General features: G+C 38.4%; 1 protein-coding gene across 1 annotated transcript in view; it reads right to left on the bottom strand.

The window, feature by feature from the left end:
* The window catches only part of LACC1 (laccase domain containing 1), a 249,385-nt gene that overhangs the window by 140,295 nt on the left and 95,128 nt on the right, over positions 1–13,962 (bottom strand). Inside the window, exon 3 of the mRNA XM_044071708.1 lies at positions 240–421. Coding sequence (XP_043927643.1) covers positions 240–421 — 182 coding nt within the window. The remainder of the gene's footprint in view (positions 1–239; positions 422–13,962) is intronic.

Below are 13,962 nucleotides of genomic sequence, written 5' to 3'. Positions count from 1 at the left end.
CGCATAGTGATGGAGTACCTTTGCATAGGTTTAGTTTATTTATTTAATAATGTACATACTCATATTCAGGTCTAAGAGGAACATCAGTAAATTTTCGAGGAGCACAGCTAGGTTGGAGGACCAAAATCATTGTGTTGTGCCTAAATGATTAGCGGATGAGAAGTATGGTTATCAGTGTTATACAAAACACTACAAACCCTGTCTATCTTTGATGTTCATTATGAGGTTCACGCTCCTACCTTAACTTGATAATACGTTTTTTCATTAAATCCAGCAGTTTTGGCAACTCGATGGAGGTTTTCCTTGATTACAGCATTTGGATCTCTTCTTCTGCTGCTGCTGAACAAATTTAATGAGCAGAGGGTTGGTATATAGGATATTCCACCTTTCCTTGTGGTGAAACCATGTAAAAAGTGTTCATCTAGCAAACAAAAATAAAGCAAAATTTACTAAAAATAAAAAGTATTTTTAATAACACCACAAAGGGGGAAAAAGATAAAACAGATGTACTCTGTAGCACAAAAACACAAACAACTGACAGAAGTGCTCATGTCTCATATAGTCTACTAAGAGGCAATCTCTGCTTGACTTACAAAATCGTGTCTGACCCAGCTCTGTTAGAAATGCTGCATCTAAAGAAATCCCAATCCCTCTGCACCACATGCTCCAGGGACCTCAACCTCATTACCACAATCAACAGAACATGCTGGGGGGACAGGTTCATAACCCAGAGACTGACCATGCTCTGGAATAAACTTCCCATACATGTCAAGCAGAGCACCTCACTGGCCCTCTTCAAGAGAAATCTTGATGAGTGGATGGGAAACAGAAAATTCCCCCTGGGGATCACTCCAGTGGCTCTACTTGACAGAGGTACTGGGAACCAACGTCGGGTGGCACAATGCCAAGGCACTTCTATGGGCTAGGTTTGCAAAGGCCCCAAGGGCCATTAGCCTAGTACACACCTATGAACCTATGATGTCAGATGATATTCAAGACAGCTCTATTCAGTGGGTAATAACTAGGACCTCTTTATGAGACAGTATTTATGTAAGTTCTTCTATTCTGAATCCCAAAGTAAGGGATGAGATGCTCCCTACTTGTACACGGTGTTGAATCCCTGCACTGCAACACATGGGTGCATCCAGCCCCATATTCCTCAATTCTGATCCCAATGCAATATGCACAAACAACATCTACAGGAGAAAAAAAAAAAGACACTATGCAAGGATATCAAATTATAAACTAGAAGTGATATATAAAGGCCAACAGGTCTTGAAGGTGCTCCAGGAGCAAAAAGTACCAATAAATCCTTTTCAGAGTTTACAGTGATCTCCAAAGATTGGAAAATTGTCGCAGATATTAGATGGTCTACCACATCAAAAGAAGTGAGTTAGCTGTTAGAAGCCAGTTTTCCAGGAAGTGGTACAGCTTGACCTCCATGCAGTGACAACAGACACCAGCTTGCTCAATATTTTGGGGTCTGTGCTGAGACCAAATGGGAACATTCAGTACAGGCTGCTAGTGGCTCATGTGCCAAGACAAAGGAATAATTGGGAATGCTGCTCAATCTTGAAATGTAGATAAATGTTATGAATATCTAAACAGGACATCTAGTCTCCTGTAGATAAGCATGAGAAGATCAAGTAAAGGGTGGCCATATGACAGGACATTCTGGAATTAAAGTGTTTGGGCCACTTGAATGTAGTATTGTCCTGAGTTCCCAGGATCTTCTGGCACAAAAAATAATCTGTAATATTAGAGTCTTTGATGGGCAGCTCAGTGGTACAGTGGGTAGCATTGTCATCTCACAGCAACAGGTTCTCTGATGCCTTTTGTGTAGAGTCTGCATGTTCTGCCTGTATTTGCATGCGTTTTCCCGGGGTGTTCTGGTTTCCTCCCTCATTCTAAATAGATGCAGTAGGTGGACTGGACACCTTAAATTGGCCATAGATGTGAGTGCGCGTGTGTATGTGGTACAAAAGACGACTGCTTAAACTGGCCAGAGATGTGAGTGCGCGTGTGTGTGGTACAAAAGATCACTGCGGCAAGGATAGCCTATCAGCAGTGTGAACATGTGGCTCTAGCTGATGGTCACTATTCATGTGACATCTCAACTCCATGTACAACTTGGGAAAAACAATGCTTCTGCTGATGCAGAGTTCTTGTTGGTTTTCTGGAACATCCTGGATGTCTCTCTTTTCTAGCAGAGTGAGTGCCTTCCTCCTTTCCTGAATTCATTCATTGTAGATGACATCAATCAAGGGATGTTTGGGAAAGGGAACAAAAGACCAACTAATGTCCTTTTTTTATTATGTCACTTTCCCATGTCTCTTTAGTGAAGAAAACCACTAATGTGCAAGAAGGGAGCAAGTCTCTAACCATTTCCATCTAGGGATGCTTGACAGGGAGTCAGAGTTGCTGCAAGCCCATGTAGGACTGTAGGACTGCCTGTGTCCTCCCTGGAACTGTAAAAGCCAATTATGTGTAGTCAAAAAGCCCTGTTAAGCCACTGGCCTAAGGCCTCACACATATGCCTGCTGTTAGCTACAGATCTTGCAGACCTATGTTCACTACCGACTTTGCCATATCCTGTCAAAGGTACACCGTGTGGGATTAAACTTCACAATTGCAACCATTAGGGACAGACTCTTTTCCTGTACTGCTTCAAGTGCATCATCTATACCTGGCTAGAACAGCAAGGGGCCTGAAAGTGTGTGTGTGTGTGTGTGGGGGGGGGGGAGCTATATAGAATTATTCTGTGCTCTTAGCAAAAAGGTGTTAACAGAGTAAGGAGAGCTGGTAAAAAGGCAATGCCAGTCAAGGCAATCTTCACAGTCCAAGCTGCTTACGATGGTATCTGTGGGGATAGGAAACTTGAGAGTATTCCTTACAGGACTTTCACACATGCCCTTGACTGCATATTGCACTTCATCTATACACTTCTCTGAAGTATAACATGTGTAAGTGAAGTACGTATCCAGTTATTTTCCAAACTTATCCACAGTTCCGGACTCCTTGTGCAATGGATGGATAGCAAAAGCATGAGAATAATGGTTCCTCTTAAGAGCCATATCTGACATGGTTACATCTGTCTTGGCAATGTCTGCACATAAACCTCAACTTTTGGGTGACAGATTATCATGTCCTCCTTTATGTACTCTAGTCCCATTTTGTTGACAGGACAGTTCTTCAAATTTGTCCTTTTTCGCCTAAAGTGGTGCAAACTGAAAGCCAATTATACTTAATAAGGGGGTGCGGAAGATATAGCTCTATGCATGAGGACTGCATGGGTTCCCTCCTCCTTCACCCTAGGGCCAGCTTTTCACTCATTTTTTTCCACCAAGTTTGCAGAAGTGGTCTGGTGATGAAAATGGACTTACTGATAACTGTTGAAGTCATCACAGTTGGCTTTCAGTACATTCATTAAGGAAAGCACCATCCAAGGGGGCTGTACTGCTATTCTACAAGCCTTCTGCAGTCTCTGTGCTGAAGAAATGAATTCATCCAAGTTCCCTTCTTCTACATTTCACAAGATTTGGAAGAAGCTGGGATCTTCAGAATGAAATGGCATGGAATAGAGTGGTAGGAGTATTATCCTCCAAGTCTTTCATACTGGATTCAGTTTTGGAGAAGTACCTTATAGTGATCACAACTTTCATGTACCTTTTAGAATATGGGAATATTGACACAACAGAATTTGAAACCCTAAGCTTTCTGCCTGGCTAGGGTCAGGATACTGCAAACAGAAAAAAAGAGACAAGGAAAAGGATTTCCTATCTTTTCTGCAAAATAAAGAAATTATTATATATTCTTGTCCTGAAAATTACTTTCCTACTCAAAATAGTGCTAATCAGCTAAAAAAACCCTGGATGGGGAGAAAGGAAGGTACACACTTTATACCAGTGGGGTAGGGACTTGGTTTGGAAATTTCTATCTGACAGTGGTTTAAACATGTATGATTAGCAGTGCTATCTGTTTTACAGCTGGAACTGGCTGAAATCAAATTAAACCTCCTATCTATTGAATGTTAGTCTATTGAAGTTGCCTACAGCAAGAAGTGAATATCCTTCCCATGAAAAGAGTTTCTGTACTGCCACAGAAAGCCTCAGGTGCTTCACAGCTGGTCAAATAATTTTACTCTAATACAATTTCATGTGGTCTGGTGTCGCAAATAGGTTCATAGGTGTGTACTACACTAACTACCACAAGGACCTTTTTACACCTAGCCATGCATCCCAAATCTCTGACAAGTTCTAGTATCCTTGACAAATTTAAGCAGGGGCTTGGGAGATGGGTGGGATACGACAAAAAGTTACAAAAATACTAACAAAAGTAATTTGGCAGCCTACGTCTGAGGAAAAACTTTCTTGGACTGTTCTCCAATGGCTAAGCTTCGCTCTTGACATGCAGGTCTCAAACACATAATAACGTTGTTGTGATCAGAGAACCCAATCATAATCCTTAACAATAACAATAAGAATAACAACAATAATGGCAACAAGAAAAACAGACCTTTCCTTAGAAACATAGCTCCCATCCCATCTCATCCCTTTTACAATTATTGAAGAAAGCTTATTTTTTACTTATTTAATTACTTGCTAAACTGGGTAAGTGAACTAATGCTTGCAAATCATTTCCACCTACAGAATAGACCACAAGGGCAACCAGGGATAATTAGGCAATAATCCATGACTGTGTGGGAGTATATCATGATTTACCCACAGATGGTGTGGTTTGAGCACAATTGCATAGCCCAAGTGATTAAATTAAACAAAGGCAACTGTGGGTATTGATATGCCTACAGACAGGAGTGGATTATTGCTATTATACAATTGCATTATTTAAGAAAACACCCTTCTTACATAACGTCTTTATAGGGGGCACTTGGATCTTCCGCATTACCTTCCCTATACTGATGTACTGTGCATGCATGGGACTTGTGTTCTCATGCTTTCACAGTACGTCAGGGCAGTGCAGGAGAAGGGCTAGAGAAAACTGAATCTCCATTGATGTTTGTTTTTTAAACTGTTACAAAAATAGAGATTTTACAAAGGTCACCACAAAAATACAAGGAAAATCATGCAGGTTTCTGTTTGTCCAGTCTTGCAGAATGTACCCGATTTTACTTACGTTTTGATCTGTCCCTCAGCATATGCCAATAGAAAGTATGGCCACTCAATGGTACTTGAGCGGCCAGACTTTTTTCTATGGGCATATGCTCGATTTACAATGGGCTCTCTGGTTGGGCTGTCCAATCAGCATGCTCACTTTTTGAATACTAATGAGCAGTTATTTTACAATTTTACAATTTAGAGCAGCATGTTTTGGCATGTGGGAGGAAATAAAATGAATTATGGAAATCCGCCTGCTTTTTAAGGATAATAAAAAACAACAACAACAAAAAAAACCTAAACTATTTGTTCACCTTTCTTCACTATACTTCCCTTCCACATCTCCTCCCTAATCCTGTCTGGTCCAGTCTGGTCCAGTCTTGTTCGTTTTTTAAGTTTCTACTTATCCTCCCTCTTACTCATTTTGAGACTCTGAAGTTACATTATCTTTGCAGTATCTTTATCAGTCAAACTGTTTATCTTACTGCTTCTCTCTGTTAGTCAAGTGGAATTGTTTTTCTATACACCGCAGTCTGCACCACTCACACACCTTAAGTTTCACTTATATGGGATTACTTTGTTTCTGCCTGCAGCATTTCTCTGTCCTACCACTGAGCTGATCCACAGTCACATTCTGTCACAAGCCTTAGTGATCAGACGTTACCTCAACATTTGTGTCTGATCATTTTACTCTCTGCACTTACTAATGCCTTGTTTCACACTGGTTGAGGCTGATTATTATTGGTTGTTAGTGAATTTAATTATAAAAAATAACGAATATACTCCAACATCAGCAACAGAAGCAAAGGCAAAGATAACATCACTGTTAGTCTTTATGCAGACCCAATCATACACCCCAAATCAACAAGACAAAAAAAAAAAAAAAAAAAACAGTACAGTCAGTCTTCAAACTAAACCAGGTCTTATTATCTACTGAGACAGCAACAGGAGTGGTAACACAAAATAACCCTGTTACTTTAACCTCTGGTGTGGGTTGAAAACCCTGTTGAATACTCAAATTGACTGCTATTGGTAGCATCAGCAGCTAACATTTTGAGTCATGTAAACAGTGTAAAACCACATTACTAATAACACTACTCTAACCACTAGTGCAATGAGTGGCAGGAAATGTATTCTCTCCACTAACAAGACTTGTAACCAGTGTGGAGCAAAGATTGCAAATTAGGGAAATGCTTTGCACTTTGCTGTAATGTCCCTCAGGCAGGTCTTGGGGGCTGTATAAGGTATAATAAAGCCTGTCAAAGCCCAGAATGGGACCCTATTTGACAAAATAGGTTTAACAGGGTCTAACGTCAACCTTGATTGCAGCCTGATACCCAGAGTGTAAACCATCTAGGAAACTGGCCCATTACTCAACAGGGTAATGCTGAGATAACATGTTCATTAATCAAGCAAAAACTGCTAAATACAAACCGCAAACATACTTAGTGCTTCAAATATTAAAGTAATTTAAAAAAGCACAGTCGGATTGCAACTAATACACAACTTTTCATTTGTACTATTTTATAATTTACATGCAAGACTCACTTCAAGACTGTAGTTCCTGACTGAACGTTACAGCCATGTCTACGGCTGACCACCCACACAAGGAAATCAGAGTTTTGCTCAGCAAGTATGTTACTGATCAAGATAACTTGATCTTGGAATGCAGACAAACTGTGTCGTGCAGCACTTTATATTTACACCCTTACAGTAATTCTGTCTCACACAATAAGTATTGCATTAGGCACACTCAGGAGTTTCTACTTGATATCTCAAATACATAGCAGAGCGTACCTGTGGCACTATGTCAGATACTACTCAGTACAGTAACTCTATCATTCCCATGCAGTAACAATGCAATATAGGTCAGTGTCTTAGTCTTAAAATAAATTAAAAAAAAATCATACAAATTACTTTTCTGTTATGCATTTGGTTCAAAAGTTTATTTCAGAGTTCTAAATTAATATACCCAGCTTGAGCTCTGACAGAAATTTGATACACTGAATGTCAATCATCAAAATTGCAATCGAGCTATCACACACATTAGCAAGTTAAAATGCGCACATCGACATTTAAGCTCAGTAAACACGTATGTATTTTTGTAGGGAAGCTTCACCTCCCTGTACTCCCCAACACAGAAGGCTATGCCCACCAAAAGCCAAGTCTACTTAAATATACTAACGGTGAGATTGCTGTGTTTCGGAGTAACATTAATTTTCTGAGATATCACAATCTTGATTTTAACCAAAGCAGTTACAGTAGTTTCACAAGTGTAATTTAGAGTGACTATAAAATGTATCTTACTTTTGCCTGGCAAGTAAACTATTTTCTGTTCAAAGATGAAGAGGTTTATTTGCATAGAGTTAAACTAATTCCTGGGCTGAAAAGCAAGTGAAACCTGTACCCATTCTTTTTTTAACACATACTAAAGTGCCAAGTGAAGCCGAAAGCAACTTGGGTGCTGTTGTCAGAAAACGATGCAATGTTATGAGTGAACATGTAAATGATACAGAAACAGAAGCCGCTACTCAAAGTCCTATGAGATCTGGTACTGCAGACTTGGGTTGTGTGCCCACTATAATCAGATGGGGTCTGCTGGGTTAGCCAGAGTATGGGCAGATCACAGGAATAAACAAAGCACACAACTGCAGGAGTGTGCTGTCAGGGACAGTCAGTGCTGTGAAGGAGTGCTACAGTCCCAACAAATCTGTTAAGAAGAAATATGTGGTTGCTGTATGGAGGTAAGCCTTCTGAAAGGCTGCTAAATAAAACCTTGTTGTGTAGCTGGTCCACGGAGCTGTGCCTGTAACTTGAACAGGTCACAGTTCAAGGAAAGGCGTGCCCAGAGTACATTTTTGACAGGAGAGAGGATAACACTGTAAGGAGTGCTCAGAATATGTTTCTGACAGGATACAGGAAAACACTGTAAGGAGTGCTCATAGTACGTTTGTGACAGGCTAGAGGACAGCAGTGTAGAAAGTGCTCAGAGGACAGCAGTGTAGAAAGTGCTCAGAGTACGTTTCCGACAGGATAGTGGATAACTTCACAAGGAGGGCTTAGAGCATGACATTGATAGAAATGAGGAGAATGTTTCTTCAGGACCTGCTAAAGCAAAACTAATATTAACAAGCAATAATAACTTTACTTATATTTATTCCTATTTAAATTTATACAGGTTTGTCTTCATTCTGAATAAACCCCATGTGGTTATTGTCACCCTACCTGTGTAGTAAGATTGAGTTGAAGTGCTCTGCAAAACAAACTGTCGTTTTCAGAACTGGGCAGGTTAAACGCCACAAAATGATCTAATGTTTTGGGGAATATTTAATGACAAAGATAAGCACTGTACTAGTATCTTTTTTGTTATAAAAGAGGCATTTTACTAATGCAGTAGAGCAATAGCCAAGAGAGGAGAGCAAATGTCAACTCTTCCAACATTCATTCTTTCATTCATTTTGTTATCTTATTCAGGATCAGGAGGGAGTTAGGTGGTATCAAACAAGCAATGGACATAAGGCAGAGAACCAGTTTTGGATTAGATGCCAGTCCACTGCATGTCACATGCATACAGTATGCATACTTTTTGGAAATTAGGGGATCAAATCAACAATTCATCTCTTGGCTATCACATGATGTAAGCTGCACCCTCAAAACCACAGGCAGCCCCAAAGTGGCACAGCTGGTGCAGTGGATCAGATAGCAGCTCCAGCTGTTCATTATGGTATGAAGGACCCACATCATGTAAGGCAATAAAAATTAGCATGGTAAACTACAATGTATGTCAGAAGATTGAATTTTCAGAAAGTCAAACTTTATATGGTTGAAGCATTTGATAGACTTTCTTAAAAGTCAAACAAGATAAAACAAAAATATACATTTTTGCAGGGGGCAAGCACCCCACACCCCCTACACACACAATATATATGTATGTATGTATGTGTGTGTGTGTGTGTGTGTGTGTGTGTGTGTGTGTGTGTGTGTGTGTGTGTATGTACGTATATTATACCCAAACTCCAAGATCATTCTACAGTGGGGAAAAGGGTAAATTCACTGATCCTCACTGTACTGCAATCTCAATACAAAGCTTTGATTTTTCTGAAAGTCGATCATATGGTCTTGATCATATAAAGTTGGGCTTTCTGAAAAGGTAATCTTCTGAAGGGGACCTAATAAGCTAATGCGCAAGCCATGATTAAAACAGGCTTCTAGTATAAGTTCCTCAGGACTGGAGTAATAGAGTAATGCAATATATACTCAACAATGAGGCAGCAACGTCTTGAATTATATGCAGTCACATTATTATGTCAAAAAGTACCAGGTATGGGGAATTACAGTAGTCCAGTTAGGATGAATCCAAAACCAACTCAGTAGTACACATCAAGCATCAACTACAAATCAAATCAATTTATTCAGGATAAGAACTATAGCATAGAAAGGCTATGTTACAAAGACATATGTTGGAGTGTTTCTCCCAGGGCCTCCACTGAAAACTGGCTTCATTCCAAGTCGGACTTTCCTGGTAAACAAATGTTAAATACATAAACAAACAAACTTCTGCATAAACCTACCGTTATCAGTTTAACACAGGCAGTAGTATGCCATATTTAAACACCCTTCTCCAGTCATGTAATGATAGACAGCATAACAAAATTACTTCATAAATTAGACATTTACGATTAATTAGATATATCCAAGTACTTTAAGATACCTTGGTGTTAAGGCTCTATATGCATACATTAAAAAACATTACATAACAGACTTTATGCAATTCTTTTTTTCAAAACACAATTTTATTGATTTTAACAAATACAAAGGAAGAAGAAAAAAAATATTGTTACAACAATAGATGGATTAATCCTGCACATTAATACAAAAGTGATCCAAATTATAACCTATATACAAATGTGCCAATAAGAACAGGGGAAAAAAGAAATATTGCAAAAGGGAAATCTCTAGATACAAAACTAGTTAGATAGTGTTGATAAAACATCTACCATACTGCAATTCACCTTAGTCAACAGTCAGAGTACTGGAAAGATGGGGGAATTTAAATATCCAACCCCATAATGCCCATGAACAAAAAGGGAGGCAGGTAGTAAAGGAGGAATAAACGGATTAAGGGATTTAGTGGTGGGCAGGGGCATAAAAATGCCATATAGGAGGTAACTGTTAAGTCATCAGTCAAAAGTAGAAAGATAAAATCCCATAGTTTCTGGTATGTAATCCGCATGCGGGGGTTAATTTTTGAGAAGTGATGTATTTGATAGCCAAATTCTTAAAGCCCCTCCAGGACAGTTTGGAGCGGTCAATCCAGCGTTTGGTAATGTAAGACTTGACTAGGAGACAGAGTGTAATTAGGGCACGGAGTTTAAGTTTAGGTATGTTAAGGCTGGTAACATGCAGTAAAGCCATTTCCCAAGATAAAGTTGATTTGTGATAACCCATTTTGTCTAGTCTTACCTTGAGTGAGCACCATACACTATGGGAATATCTACAGAACCACAAAATGTGAATAATATCTGCATGTGGATAAGAGCAACATGAACATGCAGTGGAAACATTCCGATCAAATTTATTCAAGTGGACTGGGGTTAAATATAAATTGTTTGCAATCATAAACTGTGTATAAAAAAGTTTTTTATAGGGGGAATAGATAAGGGTAGATTTTATAGCTATGAGTTTCTGTTGTATCGAGAGACTTGTTCCATTCTGGTCCCAGTAATCCGCAAAAATAGTTTTTCCTTGATTTAGAAATGTGGAAAAGGTTCTGTAAGCTAAGGATAACATGTTTTTCCTGCTAACTAAGTTTTGTAGTAAGATGGCCACATGGTTATGCTCACTATCGGTACTGGGATACCTATGAAGTAATGATAAGGTAAAGCTCTCTTAATTGCCTCAAGATAGTGGTATATTTTTTAGGTAAACCTAAAGCAGTTTGGAGATCTGGTGGCTGTGATTATGAATATCCCATAATGTACAGTCTTTAATTAACGGGTAGTTGCTCAGCATGATCATTTTACAGCTCAGGTTTAAATTCGGGTTTAGATGAATTGGTTGAAAGAGGAGGAGAGCATTTCCTTAGTTAAGGGATTGGAATAACTCCTGAAAAGTTTTAATTATCGCCTTCAGGGAATAGTGTAGTTTTAATTTCTTAAGATTTAATTTACTTAGAAAAGGTAGAGCTTTTGGGTTAAGATTATTATTTAGGACATGATTATACCACAATATGACCCATAGGGGAGTCCAAGAAGGGGAGTTTGGTTGATGGTTGGCAATGGTGAATAACCTGTTTGCGTGAATGATTCTGTAATTAAGAAGGAGATTGGGCATCGCCAGGCCACCCATAGATTTCGGTAAAGTAAGTCTTTGATATGAGATTCTTACAGACTTAGGGTGCCATATGAGTTTTGCAAAGGCTTTGTGAACTCTGTTAAAGAAAAGATTTGCAGTAGAAGAAAGATGCATTGAGATGATAGAGGAGCTTTGGGAGAATATTCATTTTAATGATAGAGGTTTTAGTTAACATAGGAAGTTTTAACTGTTGCCACTTGAAATATCCTGGGAGATAGAGAGCCAGGTTTTTAATAAATTAGAATGTAGAACAGAAGAAGAAGAGTGGGCATAAGAAACTCAGAGATATTTAAGGGAGTAATCCAAACGAAAGGAAGAATCTGGAAAGAGATATTGTTTATGTGCCATAGGATTGATCGGGAAAATAAAGGATTTATTTTGGTTGACTTGATAGTCCGAGATAGAAGCAAAGGTATTCAAGGACTTGACTATCTTTTTAGTGTCAGACAGAGGATGTTCGAAGTAAATATTCAGATCATCAGCGAAGGCTGTCAAGCCAATGTTAGTATTGAGAATATTAGGAATAGAGTGATAAGTTTTCTGTGAGATATACAGGAAAAAAGGTTCTAAATATAAGTTAAAGAGCAGCGGTGATAGAGGACATTCCTGTCTGGTGCCGTTTGCAATCTTTATCGGTTGAGAATATTGCCTGTTTATATACAAATGCGTACAAGAGCTAGTATATAATGTTTTGATAATGTTAATAAAGTCAGGGGGAATGTCGAAGAAGGACAATACCAAAAAACAAAAAATTCCAATTTACCCGATCAAAGGCCTTACAAGCATCTAAAACCATGGCATATCTAGGGTTTCTTTCTTTTTTGGTGAGATTTATCATAGTTTCTAATGTTAAGGTATTGTCCCAGGTATGCCTATTAGGCATAAAATCCCCTTGTTCTGGAGAAATTAAGGTATGTATAGTTTTTTTAAGTCTATTAGCTAGAATGGCCGAAATAATTTTTATGTCCACATTCATAAGAGAGATTGGTCTATAGTTATTCAAGTTGGAGCCATCCAGGGAATTTTTAGGAATTAGTACAGTTTTAGAGTGATTAATATATAGGTCTGTAATACCGTAATTTAAGAAATATTCATAAAGTTTAAGCAGGATGGGAGCTAGGGTAGTTTTAAATGTTTTATAAAAATTGGAAGGGTAGCCAGAGTGATTAATATATAGGTCTGTAATACCATAATTTAAGAAATATTCATAAAGTTTAAGCAGGATGGGAGCTAGGGTAGTTTTAAATGTTTTATAAAAATTGGAAGGGTAGCCATCTGGGCCTGGAGCTTTCCCTAATTTAAGATTATCAATGGCTTCAAGAATCTCTGAAATAGCTAGCGCAGCTGAGAGGATATTTTTCTGGGACTCTGTTAGTTTGGGAAAGTAAGGTTACTCAGAAATCTTTCCATCTCACCACAGGAAGGAAGCAAGTTATTGCTAGCATAAATATCAGAATATATTTGGTGAAATAGTTGAATAATCTGTGTATCTGATTTATAAAGTGTGTTTTCATAGTGAATGAATGTGATTCTAGGGGACTTGGGCGTATTCTCTAACACTCTGGCCAGAGCTTTGGCAGGAGTTTGTATGGATTCAGAGTATCTAGAAATATATCTTAATTCTTGAAAGGAAAAGTTAGCTTGATGGCGATCAAAAAGTTATTTTTGTTTAATTCGCAACTCTTTTTCAGCATCTAGGGAGTAGTTAGCTAGGAGCTTATCGTCCAGAGTCTTAATATCAGTCACTAAATTATTTTCCAGTTCTTTATTCATTTTTTTAAGAAAGCTAGCTTTCCTGATGAGAATTCCCCTAATCACAGCTTTGCATGCCGCCCATCTAATATCAAAGGGGATATCACCATCGCGAGACGCAGAAAAGAGTTCTTTTAAAGTAACAGTAATTTCTTCCTTTACTAACTGATCTTTTAGTAAGTTGCTATTAAGTGACCAATTATACTCTTTATAAGCTGGAGATGGGTTTAGTGCAAAGCCTATTTCTAAGACTATCCTTGAATGATCTGAAAGGAATCTAGGTTAAGTTAAAATCTAATTTACCTTTTAGCTACAATATTGGATATTAGAAAAAAGTCTATACGGGACCAAGAGTGGTGGCATTTGGAAAAATAAGTGAAAAAGTTCTTATTCCCAGAATCGTAATCAAACAAAACTGGGTCCATCAGATCAAAATCGAGTATTAATTCTCTCAAAGCTAGGGAGTCCTGAGTATTTAGAACTTTAGCCTTGCTTAAGCGATCAATGTTAGGGTCAATAACCATATTCCAATCTCCGCCTACTATAAATATGTGATTTGGAAATTTATGTAGAAGATTAGAAACTTTCATGATGAATTCTTGTTGTTCTGAGCATGGACCATAGAGATTTAGAAATAGAACAGGTTTATTTAAATTATGGGATAAACATGTAATATAACACCATCTACCTTCTTGGTCAGCCCCTTTATCAATAATCGTAGGCTTAAAGGAATTTTTAATAA

Source organism: Protopterus annectens, chromosome 5.part0 (genome assembly GCF_019279795.1).
Source record: "Protopterus annectens isolate FY-2018-M chromosome 5.part0, PAN1.0, whole genome shotgun sequence".
NCBI classification, from domain to species: Eukaryota; Metazoa; Chordata; order Ceratodontiformes; family Protopteridae; genus Protopterus; species Protopterus annectens.
Note: the sequence above shows the minus strand (reverse complement) of the source record. Positions and strands in the feature narration are given on the sequence as shown.